The 21,678-nt window shown below is 37.7% G+C and overlaps 1 protein-coding gene and 1 long non-coding RNA gene across 12 annotated transcripts in view; one reads left to right on the top strand and one right to left on the bottom strand.

Moving 5' to 3' along the window:
• Positions 1–21,678, bottom strand: part of TNRC6A (trinucleotide repeat containing adaptor 6A) — a 96,415-nt gene that overhangs the window by 55,581 nt on the left and 19,156 nt on the right. For 9 of the 10 annotated variants that reach the window (XM_044935786.2, XM_006071153.4, XM_044935784.2 and 6 more), the window contains 2 exons: positions 16,320–16,407; positions 8,422–8,443 (listed from right to left, as the gene is read on the bottom strand). The exons of the other annotated variant lie outside the window; for it this stretch is intronic. In XM_044935786.2, the coding sequence (XP_044791721.2) occupies positions 8,422–8,443; positions 16,320–16,379 (82 nt within the window). In that variant the 5' untranslated portion in view covers positions 16,380–16,407. The remainder of the gene's footprint in view (positions 1–8,421; positions 8,444–16,319; positions 16,408–21,678) is intronic. 10 annotated transcript variants of the gene reach the window in all.
• LOC123331564 lies at positions 1,580–13,127 on the top strand. 2 transcript variants are annotated; one of them, XR_006548271.2, is made up of 4 exons: positions 1,580–1,921; positions 8,036–8,131; positions 12,630–12,755; positions 12,992–13,127. It is a non-coding gene; the product is annotated as an uncharacterized LOC123331564 (long non-coding RNA). The 2 variants fall into 2 exon arrangements; XR_006548270.2 differs by having other exon boundaries at positions 12,630–13,030.

Raw genomic sequence — 21,678 nt, forward strand, 5'->3', positions numbered from 1 at the left:
AGAACGGATATAAATACATGTATATGTGCAACTGATTCACTTTGCTGTACATCTGAAACGAACACAACATTGTAAATCAACTATACTCCAATACAAATAAAAATTAAAAAAAGATTTACTGCCCTCAAGTCTCTTCTTCATATAACTAACAATTCTAGAAGTGACCCCCAAATTTAACTAAAAGTGCTATGGGGAATGGGGAAACGTGTTTAAAAACAAAAAACACACACACCAAACCAAACAAAAACCAGGTGCTTCAAGCCTCACAGATTCACTAAATCAGAACCTGTATTTTAAAAAATGTATCACATGGTTCTCATGTCTGAGTAAATTTGGAAAATCATTCTACTACATACTGTAGCAACATTTACAGAACTTTTGACTTCCGTTTGTGACTCCAAAGGGGAAAAAAAGGGTAACACCTAAAAATTCAATTAGAAGTCAGTAACAAGAACAACAGAAGTCCCAAACATACTGAAAAAAAACAAAAACAAAACAAAAAGTTCACAAAATTTGTATAACAGAGGAACTGTCATAATCATTGAAGATACAAACTATTTAAGAAATACTGGATGAAGAAATAATTTTTTTAAATTAGAAAAACCACTCCCATATATATAAAAATGAAGTTCAGAAAAATTAAGCAGTTAATACTATACAATGGTATTTCTCCCTGGAATCTCATCCGCAGAACAACCTAAAACATATGATACAGTCCATAATTTTAGAATTGTTTTCATCAAACACATCAAATGGAATGTTAATGAGCTTATTATACAGAGAGCTCATGTAAATAGAAAACAAAAACTCTTAGCTCAAAAAGTAAATGGGTAGAGAAGAATGGATAATTTTTAAGAGCAAAAAAGTACAAATAACAACATATAACACTCCATTTTACCAATAAACAAAATTGATTTCTATTCAAATCAAAGCAATAAAATACCAATTTTAGCCTGACAAACTTATAAAGATCATATATCCCACCCTCATATTCCTTGCACTATTGCAGAAACACTACTGTGATTCACCCATGTTGGGCTGGGTTCTACTTTAATGAGAGGAAAAAGCAAGTCATCGTCTGGGTGAGGAGGAACTCTGAAACGACTGGGGAAACTACTAGCATGATGTTTCAAGGGACTCAAAGGTTGCTAAGATACTGCAAAACCATAGCTGTGAAGCTAAAATTTACCATGTATCAGCTGGATACCATGCAATTTAATATCCATTTATCCTCACATGAGTCTACGCATTTGAATTATTACCTCAATTTTACCAGTAAGGCAACTAAGGCTCAGAAGAAGGCTGCCCATGATTAAACATCTAGTAAAATGGTGGAGCTAAAATTTAAAACCAAATCTGACCTCCATATCAATGTTCCTTGCAGTATACATTTTCATCTTAAAAGCTACAGATCAAAAATTTCTAACCAGTGTTTATATTAATAAGTTATCTATTACATACTCAGCATTAACTACCCTCCAGGTCCTGTGATTTATGTTCTATGTATCATTTCATTCCCACATTAAGTAGCCTAGATAATCTCCTTTTAACAGAGTCAAACCCAAGTTTAGAGGTTACAGTACTTGCTCAAGGTCGCAGAGATAAGAACTACAAAGGCAGGATTCAAATCAAAGTTTATCTGACTCAGAAGACTGGACTTTTAACCACTATGCTTGGTTTATGCAAAAACTCCAGGATTACCTCATTAGATTACCTTATTTGCTTCCAGCAAAACGCTGCCTTTAAGTATCACTTTATCAGGTGCACTTTCACTAAGGCTACTGCACTGAGAGAGAGCTTAGTATGCATCCAGAAGCTCAGCTACTATTCTTATTACAGGTGCTCTGTCGCTAAGTCATGTCCAACTCTTTGCAACCCCACGGACTGTAGCCAGCAAGGCTCCTCTGATGGGATTTCCCAGGTAAGAATACTGGAGTGGGTTGCCGTTTCCTCCTCCAGGGAATTTTCCCTACCCAGGGATCGAACCTGTGTCTCCTGCACTGGCAAGTGGATTCTTTACCACTGAACCACCATATATAGTGAAATTATCATATATAATGTGTTTTTTCCTAGTCTGGAGTTTTCCCTTATAAAGTTAGTATAAACTGATTAGGCTACTCTTGCTAATCCATCCCAATTTCTACTCCAAAATTTAAACAAGATTCCTAATTCATTTTCTTTGAAACTGAAGACCTAATTGTTGCCCAGGCATAATATCTCAGGGCTCAGGATACAAACCCAGGATGCTCCCACAAGCCACCAACTATAGGCTCAACAGTCTCTGAATCTCATTTCTAACAATAGTTGACGTCATTAACTACATTAATCTCCACTTTTCTCATATTCATTTCATCTCCTTTGTCCTGATCCAGTCTCATCAGACATCCGAATACGCAAAACCATTTCTACTTATTTTAATAATTTATTATTATTTATAAGCAAACACATCTACATTTACTAGAAATAAAATGGTTCTTTCCTTAAAAAAAAAACCAAAACAAAAAAAAACCAGTGTGTTGGGGGGGAGGTTCTTAGCATTCTTTATAACCTCTTGAGTATATAAATTTAGATTTACATGTATAAATCTATATAAATCATTTTTCTTTCTTAATAGGAGAAAAGGAAAAATTGTGACTCATATACCCCAAAATAATTGTTTTTATTGGCTCCCACGAAGTTAAAGGCCATTTTCCCCATCTCCTGTTAGCACACAGCTAAAAAACCTTATCTGTTACACCGCTCAAGCACATTTTCATAGAAACACATTCACCATTGGTAAATTCTTAATCAGTAAGAACCTCTGCTTCCTCTAAGAGGTCAGCACCCATTTGCCTTCAAAATTTCTCATAAAGCCAAAGTACTATCATGGCACATCTGGAATTAGAACTTGGTCTTCCAAATATTACCTAATGCCTTCCTGAGGTACAAAAGTCATATCTGTACTATGCACACTGTGGAGAAAAACACCAAACTGAGCCCCGATTCTGAAAGCAGACCTTCCCAACCTGTGGGGCAGAAACAGGCTACACGGACGTTGCGGGGGCAGCACTTCGGAGTCTGGGTGCTCAGACTCTCTGGGACTGTCATCTTCAGCTGAGCGCAGCCTCTTCTGTTTACAACAGCTCCACAAACGGCATTTTCTACGTGTGCCATCATGTGAACAAGGTCAGGCAACGTGCTTCAAGTCACAAACTCTTTGGGCCTCAGTTTTCTCCTCTGAAAATCTATGCAGTACAGTGACCTTTCATCAAGCCACCAAAGCTCCTGAATTTCATCATCATAGGAAGCTTTGCGATTAAGAAACTTAGGATTTCAGGGGGAAAATGGAGTGCTAAGCTGAGATCACAGGTAAACACATTTACTTTTACTAGAGTAAAACATGGGGTCGCAAAGAGACAGACATGACTGAGCGAGTGAACTGAACCTAAAGTAAAACAAGGATGAGGATGGCAGCCCAGTAGGAGCAGGGGCTCGGGAGTTTGTTCTATTCATGCACAGCAGTGACCACAGCAGTGCGTGGAACAGGGTGGGCCCACAATAAGTATTTCACAAATGTTAAAAATCCTTGAAACGCCAACTACCTCACACATCACAAAGCTGTCAAAACCTTTCTAATCAAAAAAATTATGCTGGTAATACAGTTTTTCTTTCTTTATGCTCAAATGGGAAATACCATATACATATGGGAATATGTATATACATATACTTTCATATACTATTAAAAGACCTTTCTGTAATATTTTTAAAAGACGCATTGCTTTAGTTCATTTGTTGCGTATTATTAAAGCATGGGCAATGGTGTAGCTCTCCTGTTTTGTCTTCCATGTAACCAACCACAGGGATGTTTTCAAAGAAAACAAAGCCATAGACACCAGTAGGTTAGTAGTTCAATCCTTACTCAGACATTAATCAGCTGCATAACCAACAGGCAAGTTACTTAAACTTCCCTAGTCTTCATTTTATCTGTAAATAGTGATAATGCGATCCACTCTCCTAAGGCTGCTGAAATTATTAAATGCAGGCTTACACCGCACTAGTGCACACCGAGGAAGCCCTCTTCCCATATTAGTTTTTAAACATCCAGTGCATGAAGTTCCCAGCCTGCTGCTCTGGTCCCTTCCCTGGGTCCCACGTATTTCCCAAAGTTCAACAGCTGAGAGCTGGTTTTACTCTTCGCACATCAAGCTTTTTTCGGCCTGCTGCAGTACAGTGTTCTGAATCACGGGTGCCCGTTCACTATTAGTGACTAAATGTTTAGAATCTCACCTTGGTAAAATGAAGTAAATGTAAAGCACAGTGCATGCTGCACATTAAGTGCTCAGAGTTAACTAGCCTGATGTCTCCAATATGAGGTGACATACAGCTGATTTAACAGCTCAACATTTCGATCACACCCTAGATCAATGGATTTAAGTAATGAAATTGTGTTTGACAGAAAAACAGAAAAGACTAGAACTGAATAATAATGGTTTCTAATTGTGGCAGAAACAAAAATGTTTTAAATGTTGATTTAATTCTCCTGAGTTTTAAATTAATCCAGAAAGAGAACAGAAGTAATAAACTATGCTTCCCTGTGTGATCATCAGAAAACAAAAAATCTGTACCAAATTTTCTCTGTTCCTGCTTCCATGTGAAAGCTCCCCTTATCTCCTTTAGGAGCACTAGGGATTACCATTCTCTATTAGCTTGCTTATGAAACCACATGAAGAAAGCCCTGGCATGATAATATAGAGAGAGACAGAAAAATAACTATCAGCTGACAAAAATGAACAGTGCTTATTTTTTGGTAAGGAATGTACAATCCTTCATATGCTTCCAAAACAAGCCAGTGTCAGAGCTGGAAAGTTTTTTTTAATGACCTTTATTCTCCAGCGAGTTCCCAATCACTTCTTCCTTGCCTGTACAGTGTATAGGGCCACAAGATATTCATCCATTCCTATATCTCACTGTAATTTTTTTCAGCCCTTCATTTCCCTGCTGTTTCAAAGAGATACTCAAATACATTCTTTAAAAAGGAACTTCAAATATTCAAACATGCCAATACTTATGCTCCTCACAGTTTTTCAAAGTTCAAGTCACAAGAATAAAATTTTCAAAAATTTCATTATGTCACTCATAAGGGTTCACACTTCTATGAGATGAACCATGAGTTCACTGCACCAAGAAATAAACATCATATTGTTTTCATATAACAAAGCTGGTCAAGAACTGAATTCGTGACACCTTACAAAAATCCAGCTTTTATACAGTTTCACCACTGAATGACAGCAACACTGGTAGGTGTTACTTAATTGGGAATGGCAGTAGCCTTAGAAAAAGAAATAGCTCATTAAGGCAGACTTCTAAAGAAGTGCCGGGCCTAATTAGTTACGCTCAGTCTGAGCACTAAAATCTTGACTCTAAAACAAGGAAGGAGGAGGCTCTAGAGCTATGTGGGCCAATAAAATTTTAAATTCAGTTCCTCAGCAGCATTAGCCACATTTCAAGTACTTAAAAGCCACTTGTAACTAAACCTGGGCTTTATACAGACTCTATAATACAAAAAGACAAAAATGATGCTGATAGTATAAGCTATAATCTTGAATTAAGGTGAATTCTTAAATGTTGGCAATCAATTAAAAATTTAAAGGATATCAATAAAAACACCTGTGTGGAGACCACAGGCGATCAGGGAGAAATGGCAGCTAAACAAATTATTTTGCACTGGGTTGTAGAACACAAAAGTTAATAGAAGAAATGGTAAAATCGAAATATAGTCTGGAGTTCAGTAATACCAATCAACGTATGTCAGTTTCTTGGTTTTGACAAAAGTACCAAAGAAATGTAAGATGCTAATAATGGGGAACTGGGTGAGGTCTATATGGGAACTCTCTGTACTATTTTTCAACTTTTCAGTAAATCGTAAATTATTCCAAAATTAAGCTTAGCAAAAACCAACTGCGTGAGCCAAACCCATATTACAAGACTTTGATTTGTAATCTAATCACTGCAAACCCCAAACCATAAACACCATACAGATATTATACACATCACGAAAACATACACTTTCATGAATCACAGTAAGTGTGACCAAGTATGAAAGGAGCTGCCATCCAAAGAAGGATCAAGTGAGTAAAACAGCTGGCAAAAACAACAGAGTACTTTGAAGTGACCTTCATACACTCAGCCTAACATTCTCAGAATTGTGGAAAAAAATTTTTTTTAAAAGATTCAAATATGTTCATGTTTCATGTATGGATGTAAAAGAAATGACTTCTGTTTGGAAAGGATATAAATAGCAGGCACTCAAAGATCATGCTTAAAGAAACAAAAATATCCATGGACCCGTCAAAAATCTAAGGTTAGAATATAACTTTGTGCCCCAAGTTTAATACATGTCACAACATCTTAAGAAATCAGAAAGGGAAGGATCAATGGCAGTTGGAGGGATCCATCAGAAAATAAGTTCTGAGAGGTTTAGAAAAGCTGAAAGGCATCTCTGGCTGAGAAATGGGATCAAAAAGAAACACAAACAGGAATGAACATAAAAAGATAAGAAGGATCTGAAAAATATGAAGGAGTGATGGGAAACAAGCTGGTTAGATTGTGGGAGGTCGGATTAAAGAGGGCCTTATAAGTCAATCAGGAGTTTGGTTTTGAAGCAAAGTAACAAACACAACTCAACATTCCTATCGAAGGGAATGGTGTGAGAAAAGTGGAATTTTAAGAAAACTAATTTGGTCATGGTCCTACTAAAAAAAAAATTTTTTTTTCTTGTGGCCACACTGTGAGGCTTGTGAGATCTTGGTTCCTTGACCAAGGATGGATGGAACCCATGGCCCCTGCAGTGGAAGCATACAGTCCTATCCACTGGACCGTCAGGGAATTCCCCATGTTAATTAATTAGTTTGGCAATGCTACTCCCTACATCATTCCACATCCCTGTAACTTTCTTAGACATCAGGTTCAAGGCCACAATATCACCTTCGGGTTCTCTTCTGCTCTCACCAGTTACCAACGCTACCAATCACATCTCACACCTCTGTCATCCATCCCCTACCTCTACTGTCAAGACCTCAGTTCAAATCCCCATTACTCTCTCTATTCCTTCTCTTCCCTCTTTGGTGACACTAGACACAACTGACAAAGAAATATTCCTAAAGCATAGCTTATGATCATGACCTTTACATGCAAAAATCAGCACCAAGTCTTTCGGTTCCCCCCACCTCCGTGCCTATATTCTGCCGTCTCCCTTTAACATTCCTACACTCATTCTCCGAATATTCCCTCTTTTTGCTCACCTGCCTCTTCTGCCCAGTGTCTTCTGTCGGCACCATCTTTCAAATCCCTGCCCATATTTCAACCAAACTTTCCATGTAAGTGACTGACAGATTTACAAGAATGAAAAAACAAATGATGATGTCACGCTCTTCTTAAGCTCTTCCTCCAGGGGCTCCTTTAGTACATTTAGCATATAAGGCCCTCTTTGGCCCCTACCAACCTCCTTCAGAAAAATCCTTTAACCTTGCCCACTTATTACTGGGTACTTAATGCTCTTGGAATACCACTAGTACATATTAACATCACATTATTTCTTGTCTCTGAGTCTTCAATCACACTGATCCCTCTGCCATTTCATTATTTTCCTTGACTGGCTGTCTCATCTTTTAAGACTCACAACCTCAAAAAAGGTCTTCCTTAACTGCTCCTGTTCCCTCTCAAACAACTGCATCTAAAAATGTGACCTTAACCAACACCTTACCTCTGACTGCAGTTATCAGTCAAATGCAGAGATTATACTTTTGGTATAGCTTAAGTAAAAATTTACAATCTCTAGGCCGATAAGTTCAGCATCAGACAGCCATACACCTTTCACTAATTTCTGGGAGGGTGAAGAAATTCTGATTCAGGATCTGAGAGGAGTCAGGTTCCTGTTTCCTCACCACCCTTAAGTCTTTTGCTTGGCATGTACTAGGGGCTGTTCAATTTGACCATAAGGCTAGCAATCGAATATTCTCAGTGATAACACAGAATGGATGTCACTGTCTGCCTACAGGAAGGAGCGGGAGACAACAGTATACAGAGAACAAGGAATAAAGTCCTAGAGGCAGCTCCAGACAAGACGACTTTTAGACGGAAGACTAAAGGAAAGGTACGTGTGTTCAAACACTCAAATCAAGGGAGTATGTTAGGAAGTGGTGATTAAAGAGATAGTTGTAAGGTAGGTCTTGAGACAGGGTATTTTTAAAGTGGTAATATATACTACAATAAACCATAAATTCCCCAAAGGTGACTCCAAGGTGATGTCACTGCAGAAGTCTGCCCCCACCCCTTTGTTCCTTTCACGCTCTTCTCTCTCCCATCCTGGAGAGGAATAAAAATGCATATCAACAACCTTGCTTTCATGAAAAAAATAATAAAAAATAGCTTTAAACAACGTACCTTTGATTTTTTGTTCAGTGGCCTAAAATAAAAACAAACAAACAAAAAACAATGTAAATATGAAACTGAAAGAAATGGACTGTTATGATAAAATGTTCATACATTACTATTACATAAGACATATACACTTTTATTAAATAAAGAATCCATCATTTAGATGAACGGCATAGGAAAAGATATGCAAAGAAAGCATGCTTTTCCCATAGATGTGCCCCATTGTCCCTGACACAATGTTTATTAATTTAAAAAAATTCTTGAAATGTTTTAGGCACAAAGTGGAGAAGACACCATTGTATGACAGTATATAATAAAAAATGGAACTGCACTTCTCTCATCATTTAGTTTTAAAATTATTTTTATATAACTGTCTCCTTTACCTTCTGCATATGTTTAAAAGGTTCAAATTTTCTTATTTCAAATGATAAAAGATAAATCATGTTTTCTGGAAGAAAGCTGCATATAACTTCTTTGGCCAAACTAGTAACAAATTTAACTTCTGGAAGTCAGGCTGCTGCAGTTAAACATAGCTAACATTTAGGTATTTTGGGGTGGGAAAAATTATGAAACATATTTGTCTCTTCTGATACATCTGACAATTCAATTCAAATGACTGTGTTCTGAAGCTAAACTGCTATGGGCCCTGCTTCCCATGCCTGCCATTACTTGCACTGTGTCTGATACAACAGGGAGAGGGGCTTGAGCACAGCAGGACTGCCTGAAGGTGCCTGGCTCAAACTTCAAGGGCCTTGATAAGAATTGATTACAAAGGCCACAAGCGAAAATCAACTTTTTGATTATGCCCAATTGCGTGGGAATCCTTAAAAAAAAAAAAAAAAAAAAAAGATACAAGGATAGGCAGATAGGCAGGGAGGTGAGGGAAAACTGAATAATTAGTTACTGAATAATCAGGAATTGTTTCTAAATGAAGATAAGCCTTTTTATTAAACTGTCACGGGACAGGATAAATCATTTTGCTTAATCATAGTAAATTGTTGCCAAAAACACCATTTTAAAAATTATATCATTATGGAACTACATGGTAAAACACTGTATGGCAATTACTATAATACTGAAGCCATACCAAACATGAACCTTTGCTCAGAAAGGCAGAGATTAAATCCAAGCACTTAAATGCTTTACCAAGTTTAGAGCACTAGCAACAAGTAAAATAATGGAGGCCCATCTTTACTTTATATGGATTTAAAATTTAAAAGAAAAAAAAAATTGATGGAAGGACAATGGCAAAAGACCAATTAGCTTGAACACTTAATTTATTTCTGGGAGAAATTGTTTTTAAAATCTGGCAGTAGAAAAATAGAACTCAATACCTGAATACTTTGAAGTATTATAAATATCATGCCAAACAATAAGATAACATAATTTTCTGAAACAAAAAAATCGACACAGAAATTATTCTGCATTGAAAATAGACATAGTGTGCTGTTCTGTGGGGATTTCTGTCTTTTTGTTTAACTCTCCTGGTTTCTTCCACCGTTTATTTCCAAAGGAAACGAGGCTACAGTACATAGAAACCATGACCATATTACTACATCTCAAGACATACAATATTGCTCTTCCAGGCCTTACAATGTAAAGGGTATCTACTATGCCAGCTCCTTTGGGGAAAAAATCCTCCACATTGCTTGAAAACAGTGGTTAACCTCATTCAAGGACAACAGCACCAAGGAGACACTCAAAGGAGTCTGCCCATCAAACACCAACTAATACAGTGAAAAGAATGTTAGTTACCAGAACCCAAGAGCTCCTGATGAGAAGCAAATGGAATGATTCAAACAGGTTTTTGTGCTGAGTTGGTTCAGGGACCCTGTATATTACACAACCTATTAAAAAGAGAATTTTCCAAGTGGGGGTCAGCGATTTTAAGAGTATTTGTCTGCAGTGCTCAAAATGAGGCGACTATCCCCATGTGGTTACTAACCACTGAGAGAGTTAGTGTGAGCATTTTTTAAAAAGGTAAATTATCCTGTTGATAATATTTTATACTGATTACAAGTTAAAATAGCAATATTTTGGATATATTGGGTTACATAATATATATTAAAATTAACTTCAATAATTTGTTTTTATTTTGAAATGACCTTGTCATTTAAACTGTCTAGGTCTCAGTTTCCTAATCCCTCAAATGGGTGAGGAGGAAAAAAAAACCAAAACTGTACTGCTTACCTTTCCAGGGCTCTCATGAGGCTCAAATAAAATATAAATCTTTTCTGGATAAATAATACTATTCAAACGTGAAGTATCATTGTGGATCTTGAACAACAGAACTAAACGATTCAGCAAACTGAGAAGCAAAAGTATTTCTATTTTGAATATTGTTTTCTTAAAAAACAAACAAAAAAAACCTGAGCTGCGATTCCACAAGCAATTAGCACCACTGTCTCAGTTTATCAGGGAAGACAAGTGGCAGACATGCCAGGTCCTTGCCGGCTGCTTTGTTTCTGTCAGGCTCTGCACCACTTGCCCCAGCTCCTCGACCCTTACGTGCGCCTCAGTGGTTAAGAACTCAGGGTCTGAAGCCCAGCTGCCTCGTTGTCACTCCTGGCTTCACCATGAACAGTGTAATCATGGTCAAAATTAGTTACCTTCTCTAAAGCTTGGTTTCCTCATCTATAAGACAGGAACAAAAACACCTACCTCAGACTTGTTGTTAGGCTAAAAGGATTGAACTCATATAAAGAGCTTGGGAGGGGGGGGGGGGGGGGGGGGGGAGAGAGCGAGCGAGCACATGGGGCAGCACCAAGCATACAGAAAACATTCAATAAACAGGACCAAGTGTGGCTACCGTCGGCCCTACTCGCCCATGCTCTGGCTCCATGCTCTCACACTTGGAAGGGATCTGACTCAAACTCACTCCCAGCTCCCAGGTCTTGCTTTTTTCCCCCCTCTTTCAAATCACCTAAAATGTCTTAACAGTGCCAGGTAAGATTCCCAGTCTCAGAACAAAATGACCTTTGGGAGACATGACTAGTATATACTAAAATTTCCAAAGAGGAGGAATGAAATTGGAAGTTTTCTACACTTTACGTCTCATTTAAACTCAAAATGAGTACATTAAATCCACAAAGCCTTTTATAAAAATCCCTTCAAGCTTTTAACACAGTAACAAAAATACTCATGAATACTGACTTTTACACATTCTCAACCAAAACATTCCAATTTGTCTTGGTGCTTCTCTCCTCCAACCCTCAACCATTATATGCTTTCTAGGAACTATAATTACATGTTTAAAGTAAAGTTGGTACTAAATTATCCCTCTATAATTAACCTGTTTCTCATCCTCCTTTTTCCTTCTCACATTTCCCTCAAGATTCCTGCTAGAAATTTCTTCTAAAACCAGAAACGAGAGAAATTCATACTAGCAACCTACTGCTACTATTGTTGTCCTTTTCTTAAGTACAGAAACTACATTCCTGTGCTATAGCAAATTATTTTCTGAGCCTAGAATCAGAAGATAAGCAAATAGCCATAATTCTTTGATGTGAAATTAAAAAAAAAAAAAAAATCATCTGGTCATTGATTTCTGTTATTAATTAGAGATGTACTAGGACTGAAATATAATAAAAACCATGCAATTTTGTGTAAACAAATTTTATAGAGGAATTTAAAATATTTAAATTGATACTTAATAGACAAAATTAGAAAAACTATCATAGTATAAATAGTATAGTGAGCTTTGTCTGATTGTTTATGTAAGCAATTATGTTATCTAGTTTTTCATTTAAAATAGAAACTAACTTGAGGTCTGAATTTGAATTTCTTTTAAATTTGAATTGCCACAGTGGCAATTAGGAACTGTTAAATCTGTTTTCTGTATTCATGGCATAAAGATTTATTAAATACCTTATAAAAACTATCATATTATTTCCAGCTTTAAAGTTCACCTTTGGTTGGTAAAAAATAAAAGTACAAGATAATGTTCTGTACCAAAAGGATAAAGCCACAGCACCGAGTTTTGGAAAAGCACCAGCTGGGGGAAACAGAAGATTTCAGTTCTATTCCTGCTCCATCACGCTGATGGTGACACCTAACTCATTTTAACACATAAACTCACTGAATTAAAACAGACAGTATCTGAAATCTTTTTTCAGAAACAAAAATACGTAGTCTTTTAAAAAGTGTACACAGATTACGTAAAACAGTCTGTTTTTACCATAGTGAATTCGTGTTTTCAACACTTACACAAATAGGCTCGTCTCTCTGACTTATGGAGATGTCTGTCATCTACCTGGATACACCTGCCGGCTCCTACTACAGCCAAAGACAAGCTTAAGGAAACGTAGAGTTCCTGTGACTCACGAGCTTTCATATGGGCTGTAAGTGTGCCAACTTGGGAGATTTTCCCTTTTGTTTTGTTTTTAAAGAGCTATTTGGTAACAGCCTACAGAAACACCAGCTGTCCTCATTTCACCAATGGGTTGTATTCAAATTCAGTTGTAAGCCAGTTATGTGGAATTCAGAGAACAGTCCTATTTACAGGGCCAGTTTAGTCTACTAAGCTTAACAGTTATTAGCAGTATTAAATATTCTTTATATTATGTTCAATCCCTAGATACTACTGTGTATACAGAATACATAGCAATACCCTATCAAAGCTGAAGATCTGATGAAAGGGAAAAAAGCCTTCTTCACATCTCTAAGCCTCTGATGGTGGTTTCATTGGGACACAGCTGGGGTGAGAGATGAACCGTACTGTGAGGCAGAGATGGAGCGGTATGAAGAACTGTCGCTTCAGATTTTGTGAGAGGCCAAATGTCACAAAAATCATCATTCGTGCATTAAAGACACTGACTTGGTGATTCAGATTTGGTGATGAAGAATGGAAAGGTAAACTTCAACGACTAGAGTCATTACTTAAATATGTGACAACTTTTTAAAATTATACTCACATTACATATTTTAAAAATATAGTATTTAAAATCTTAAAAGTTCTCCTTACAAGAAAAAAATATGATTAGCTAGACTTCTTATGGTGATCACTGCACAACAGACACAAACACTGAATCCTTACGCTGTATACACGAACTACAGAAACAGTTACCAAGCGGCGCTAGTGGTAGAGAGCCCACCTGCCACTGCAGGGGACATAAGAGACTCGGGCTCCACCCTGGCTCAGAAAGGTCTCCTGGAGGAGGAGAGGGCAACCTACTCCAGCATTCATGCCTGGAGAATTCCATGGACAGGAGAATTTGGTGGGCTACAGTCCATGGGGTCGTAAGAGTCAAACATGACTGAAGTGACTTAGCATACACTAAAACGCTGTATGTCAACTATTCCTTAATTAAAAAACAAAAACAGAATATTTAAAGAAATCATTTGAGTAACTCCTCCCTTTCTTAGAATTTCCTCAGTAATTACAGTCAATTGCAAATTAACATGTTTCATTATACAATAATGCCTCTTCTCTTGTCGTTTCACATACATGCTAAACTTACCAGCTAAATATTGAACTCTAGAAGCAGGGATCAATATGGCCTAATGCCATCACTCAGATGCCTGACAAACTAATGATTCTACACAAAGTGCACCCTAGCATCTTTCTCAATAAATCTCAAGTTTCTTAAGACTCTCTTTTCATTAAGTAATTGGCCTTCAAACAAGAGTATGATAAGCCTTCCTCCCAACTTTAGACTTACAGAGATACAACTTTTTTCATAACAAATCCTGAGCAAAGACTGATCAATTGCAAAAACTGTCCTATACCAACAAGCCTCTGACAGAGGCCTAAGCCATCACCAATGCCAAAACTCTGTATACTAGGAACCATCCCAAACCTTACCTACCAACTACCAATGCATCTTTCCCCCTCATTCCTGGGTAACCAAAGGCTAATAATAAGGGTCACCTATTAAGTCAACTCATCTCATCACTTACTCATTCTCAGTGCTCTGTACTCTGTCCTTCTCCAGTTTACTGGCTTCAGCGTAACCCAAACTCTGCAGTCCACAACTGAATTATATTTCTTTTCCCCTTTCTGTATATCCCCCAACCTAGTTAAACTTCTCCTAAGATTCCCTGGTGGCTCAGACGGTAAAGCGTCTGCCTACAATATGCGAAAGCAGGTAGATCCCTGGGTCGGGAAGATCCTCTGGAAAAGGAAATGGCAACCCACTCCAGTACTCTTGCCTGGAAAATCCCATGGACGGACGAGCGTGGTAGGCTACAGTCCATGGGGTCACAGAGTCAGACACGACTGAGGACTTAACTTTCACTTTCAAGATGTATTTAGCCACTCAGTCTAGAACCTAAGGGTCAATCTAAATTACTCCTCCTTCATATCCTTTAAACAAATTTTATGGATGCTTTTAATAGTCCCTTCACTATTATCACAGTCTCTAGTTTCTACCCAACCCAATTCTACACTCGGTCAAGGCTCTAAATACAGTTCTAAAATTGAAAATTTTATGTCACTCTACTAAAACGTCTTTGGTCACCCAATGGTCAAAATGAGAGAAGTGCCAACAGCTATGAACAGCCTCTCCAGTCTCGTCCCCTGACATTTCTACACTTGGCTCCTTTCCTACCACCCCTTTCAATCAAAACCCATACTTGAACCCATACAAGCTATGGACACTTAATTCTCAGTTACTGCTGGAACCCTTTTCCATTCTGCTCCTCATTCACTTGGTTCATTTCTATTCTAAGAAAATTCCCCTGTCTCTCTACCCCATTTTAGGCTGAGTTAAACACTTCTCTCTGTGCTTCCAGTAGCTCCCTACCTGCCATAGTTTGGTGCCTGAGTTTTTCCCTACTAAATAATGGGGAGGTAATTCTGTTACTATAGTCTAAATCCGGTTGCTACTACAAAAAGATATTTATTTAAAAATTAAAGTCATAACTTTTCATTAGAATACAAAAATGGAATAGTATCTCCTTGGGTCTTTAAGAACGTTTTTAAGGTCCTTGAAACGATATAGTAGGAGACGAGTGCCCAGCTCAGCTAACTGTCATCAGCCTCCACTATTAATTTGTAAAAATCTTTACAGCCGTCTTTTATTTTTCTGCAATTTGTGTTGCTTTGATTATAGTTTTTAATTAATGTACTGGCTAAAGACTTTTTGCAGCAATTAATTATGTCTTAGGCTTATTTTTAAATATCCTTTAATTACAGAAGGATACCATGAGAAACTCTCTTTTTTAGGTAATGAAACTTATGTTTCTTGATTATGACAGTGGTGATGATATGACTCTAAGCATGCTTCACAACACACAGGACTGTACACAAAGAAGTGACAATTTTACTGTATGTAAAACCAATATATTATAATAAAAATAAATTTTAAAGTAAAAAAAATACATATATACCCTAACAAAACCTGCAAATTAAAAAAAAATGAGCCTAGTACTAAATAAACAGGGGAAAGAAAACTGACACTATTTCCTATTATATTTATTACTACTTCCATTATTATTTCCTATTATGTGTATGTATTACATTATCTTATTTAATTCAACTCTCATTTTACAAAACATAAGGAAACTAAGGCCAGAGAAGCTAAATAAAGTTGAAGGCCACAACCTTCTGTATGCTATGTGGGAGAGCCAGACTTCAACTCCTCTCTAGAAAGCTACAAATTCCATGCTCTTCTCACTATAAAATGATATTAATTATCACAAAAACCTAGGAACACCTAATTGAAAAATAAAGACCTATGAAAGGACTTACCTTTGAAAAAAATTATTGGAAAGATCAAATAACTATGCATTAAATTATACACACATTACTATTTATGCATTAAATAGTAAAGACATTAAATATTAAAATGAAACACCACTGAAGTTAAAACATTAAATCAAATGCTTTAAGTAATCCAATAAGAGTAATTTCTTTTTAAATCTATATTTGCTTAATATAAGTAATTAGTTTATACATATACTACCTTCTTTTGAGCAGCTTCCTTCTTTTTCTTGTCGTCTTTTTTCTTTTTCTTTTCTTCCATCAACTGTTCTTCTTCTTGCACTAAATCCCTGAACCACACAGTTGCAATTAACTTTCCCAAAATGAATGAATAACAGTAATGTTGCATATAGACTCATTTTCACTCTTATTATTATTGGAAGATATGGCAAATTATTCATTTACCATATTCATTAATATAAAACACAACTTTAAACCTCAATCTAAGTATACAGCCACTGAACAGTACTTTTCCTTAGTAAGTAACAAATAGTAGAGCTTTAATATTATAGTAAGGAAGATAACTTAAAGTTAGCAAATTTTACGTTGGCAAACAAACAACTCCCTCCAATTCTAGAATGTCAACAACATCTCATGAGCAGAGTTATCTTGTTTCAGTAGCTAATGGCAACGCCTGGAACCACCCCTCCATCCAACCCTCTCCAGACCAGTATCTGGCATGTTTTCAGCTTTCCTTGCTCTAAAAAGCTTTATACTTCTTTTTTCCCCAAACTTTAAACTTTTAGTTTTGTATTGGGGTAGAGCTTATGAACAATGTTGTGGTAGTTTCAGGTGAACAGTGAAGGGACTCAGCCATACATGTACACTTATCCATTATCCCCCAAACTCCCCTCCCATCCAGGCTGCCACATAACATTGAGCAGAGTTCCATGTGCTATACAGTAGGTCCTTGTTCATTATCTATTTTGAATACAGCAATGTGTGCATGACCTTCCCAAATGTCTAACCATCCCTTCCCCTCTGGCAACCATAAGTTCTAAGTCTGTGAGTCTCCTTCTGTTTTCATACCTATTTTAGAACACAACTTATTCATAAAAAGAGGACTTGTATTTTAGCATTATACTAACTTCATATCTTATAAACATTCAAAACTATTCTATCAACACTTGGGAAACAATCCATAATGCACTAATACAAGTTTGTTTCAGTTCTTAAAATCAGAAATGTTCATTGGCAATAGAACTCCCGGCTCAGGATTTCAAGATGAATGGGCAAATGTGTTTGTCTCCTCTTTTCTGCTCTCACTCACCAAAATGATAGGAGAAAAGGTAGTAAATCTATTCACAGCTGATGAATGAACAAGAGCAAAGGAAGCTACAATCTAAGAATAAACACAGAGAAGTCTTAAATGGCTGTATGTGCCATCCTCTGGTGCAGCTCCAGAGAGGCTCCAAGATTAGAGCTGGCTGAGCACAAACAAGCATGGAGTAAAGACTGCATAAGGAATAGAAAGGCCCCAACCATTCAACAACTCCCATCCAGTCTGCATTCCTAGATGGCTACACGGCCACAGGTAGCAAATGCATTCAAATTCAGCCTATAACCATAAAAAAAAAAAAAACACTGAAGTAAAGCCCGACAGTCAACACCCTTCATACATACAGGGCTCCCCATCAACACTCCTCCAGCCCGTTCAACGTACAGGGCTCCTGGGTAATGAAATCTACACAAAATTGGAGGAAATATACTCATTACCTACATTAATTACTCTAGTGTCTAGAACCTAAATCTTCATTCATAATATCAACAGACAAACAAAGATCACAAGACACCTAAAGAAAATCAACACACAAAGGAAAAGTACCTAATTCTGCCCTTGAGGAAGATTTCCAGAGGGGTCATTATCAATACCAGGCAAAGATGGATCAAGGAACAGGAACTAGACACTTGGAAAACTGTAAAATAATTCATTAAGGCTGGAATGCATATGGCAGTGGGGATGCAGTAGAAGATAAAATGAGAAAACACAGACAAATACGTAAGAGACTAGAAGGGGTGCTACAGGTACACTCACACTGAGATTACCCAAAACTTAAGCTTAGGGAGACGGTGAAAAACAAAGAGTGACATTATGTAAAACTGATGATAATTTAGTAAAGCTAAGTTTACAACGGCTAAAATCAGAAGTTGGAAGAAGAGGGTGGTAACTGTTGCTGTCGTTCCTTTCACTCTGTTCAAAGTAGCACTGTCTTGTGGCTGATCAAGCCAGGTGTAACCACGATTCCCTCTCTAGCATTCTGTGTCAGGGAGGCAATGGAAGTGAGCAAGCCTGCACACTATAATCCTAGAAGTCAAGGCCTGAGATAGCTACAGCATAAGAGAAAAACAAGCATTTCAGTAAACAAAGGCAAATAAATTACATCACTGTTGTGTTACTCAACCAAAGCTGTTTACTAGCTCTACAGACTTAAACTCTCTCAGCACCAAGAAGAAACTGGGGATAAATTACCATGTGCATCAGTTTCATCACCTTTTTATCAGGCTTCTTCAATGAAGAATGCTTTCTTAACACATATGAGTAAGCACTCAAATGCCTAGTTAGGAACCCTTCTCACCAGTTCTCAGTGATATCTCGAAGACTGTATTCATTCCGCTTTTAAGATATTTAGGGTCACTTATGCAGAAACATCAGGAATCGTTAGCATTTGCTCTTTGTGTTTGCCTGTGAATTGTAGAGAACTCCTTGTTCTGTAATTACTGTATAGGATGCTCCTTTACTATTTACCTGGAATTTTTTTCATCCTTCTCAAACTTCATTTTGAAGACCTTTTGATGACATTAGCAAGTGTTTTGCAGACCAAAAATGACCTCTTTAGTACTTAAAAGATGAACCATTTTCCCTCTTGAAAATATTATACCAGAAGCATAAGAAAAACAAAAGTTCTCCTCAAAACTGTCATTACAATCAACTAACCCTACTTTTCCCACATCTCCTTCAGAAAGCCAACTGGAAAACACACACACACACACACACACACACGCCCACAACCACCTGTGCCCAAAGACTGACTTCCAGAATTTAAATGCTAACAGAAATTCATTCAAAATATTTGAGTTTATTGTTCACCTTATTTATCAAAAGGAATAAGAGTGGATGGATTTGATAGGTCTACATTGTCCATCATATTTGATATGCACTCCACAAAGAGAACAGTGCAGTCAGCAAAATCATTCTCCCCTTAAAAGTTAGCAGCAGGGCATCTCAAAACGCAAGTTCTGGGCCTAGAAATGAGAACAAACCTGAGTGATTGGAACGCCACAGTGACTATGCTGGGCATTTTATGGATATTTTCCCATTTGTCACTCTTTTTTAAATGTTAGGGACAGATTTCCCTTCTATAGATTGAAGAAACTGAAGCTCAGAAAGGTTAAGGGACTTGTCCAAGGTCATACAGCTAGTATGGAGTGGGGTCAGGATGCCAATGTAGGTTCTCAAAGCCATGGTCTTCCCTTTCCCCTACACCCTGCTGCTGCTGCTGCTGCTGCTAAGTTGCTTCAGTCGTGTCTGACTCTGTGCGACCCCATAGACAGCAGCCCTCTAGGCTCCTCTGTCCCTGGGATTCTCCAGGCAAGAACACTGGAGTGGGTTGCCATTTCCTTCTCCAATGCATGAAAGTTAAAAGTGAAAGGGAAGTTGCTCAGTCGTGTCCAACTCTTAGCGACCCCATGGACTGCAGCCTACCAGGCTCCTCTGTCCATGGGATTTTCCAGGCAAGAGTAAGTGAAAGGGAAGTTGCTCAGTCGTGTCCGACTCTTAGCGACCCCATGGACTGCAGCCTACCAGGCTCCTCTGTCCATGGGATTTTCCAGGCAAGAGTACTGGAGTAGGGTGCCACTGCCTTCTCCGCCCCTACACCCTAATACTTCTCAAAGTCAAGCACCAGCGCTCTTTTCAGAAGCAACAGAGTTTGCTTTAAATGAGTTAAGTGAGACAACATCTCACTTTTTTCTTCAGACTGTGTGCATACACAATTCTTTTATTTCCTTCCACCTTTTGTAAGAACACTTCAAAAAGAATGTATTGGGTTGGTCAAAAAGTTCCTTCAGTTTTTAAGTAAAAGACACATTTTTCATTTCACCAAGAATTTTACTGACCAGTGTATTTACTATTTTGTTCCACTACTTTCTGCCATTTTTCAAGGCAACTTCATAATCCCATCTTCCCAAACTTTTCTTCTTTTTTAGCAAAGAACTGTTCCAGGTGCCTTTTACAGTCTTCCAGGGAAGTTAAACTTTTTCATAAAGAGAATTTTGTAAAGACCAAAATAAAAGGAACTTGAAGGTGCAATGTCTGGTGAATATGGCTGATGAGTCAGAACTTTCCAGACAAGTTGTACCTGGTTATCAAAGAAACATGTGGTCTTGTGTTACCCTAATGGAAGATTCTGGGTTTTCTGTTGACTAATTCTGCACACTTTTTGTCAAAAGCTCCTTTCAGTTAGTCTAACTGGGAGCAGTTAGGCTTCCCTGGTGGCTCAGAGATAAAAAATCTGCCTGCCAATGCAGAAGATGCAGGTTCTATCACTGGGTTGGAAAGATTCCCTGAAGGAAAGGACAACCTGCTTCAGTATTCTTGCCTGGAAAATCCCATGTTCAGGACAGAGGACCCTGGTGGGCAACCATCCACGAAGCTGCAAGAGAGACATGACTTAATGACTAAAACAACAACTGGGAGCAGCACTTGTTGGAATTAATTGCTTGGTTTTCCGAAAGGAGCTCATAATAGAGGACTCCTTTCCAATCCCGCCATAAACAAATCACCTTCTCTGGATGAAGACCAGCCTTTGGTGTGGCTGGTGGTGGTTCATTCTGCTTACCCAATGATCTCTTCCATTCCACATTACTGTTCAGCATCCACTTTTCATCGCCCACCACAATTTCTTTTAAAAACAGGACATTTTCATTATGTCTAAGTACAGAACTGCACGAAGAAATATGGTCAAGGTTTTTTTTCACTTAACTTGTGTAGAATCCAAACATCAAATGATTAACATAGTCAAGGTGGTGGGAATGATTTTCAATGCTTGATATGGATATTTTGAGTATATTGGTTATCTCCCACATGGTATAGCATTGATTTTTCTCAATGTCTTGATTTGGTCACTATCAACTTCAACCAGTACTGGAGTGTGGAGCATCGTCCAGTGACAAATTTCCAGCATGAGAAACTTTACAAACCACTCTTGATACATTGGATCAAGCACAGCACCTTCTCCATGCACCGCACATCTTTTTTGCATTTCAGTTTTTTACCTTTCTTGAAATAATAAACTATAATATGCTAAAAGCATTGCATTTTCTTCCATCTTCAATATTAAAATGGCTACACAAAACTCACCAATGTTGATAAGTCTTTTTTTAAAAAATGCACATTGATAGGACAGCTGTCACAACAGACTCATACAAAACTGTTTCCAATGAAGTTAAAAACAATTAAGAGCTATTAGAACCACTGTATAGGAAACCAAACGAACTTTTGGGCCAACTCCATACTACAGGAAACTCAAAATACTGGAGTTCCAAACACCATGCAGGTATAA

Source organism: Bubalus bubalis, chromosome 24 (genome assembly GCF_019923935.1).
Source record: "Bubalus bubalis isolate 160015118507 breed Murrah chromosome 24, NDDB_SH_1, whole genome shotgun sequence".
Lineage (NCBI taxonomy): Eukaryota > Metazoa > Chordata > Mammalia > Artiodactyla > Bovidae > Bubalus > Bubalus bubalis.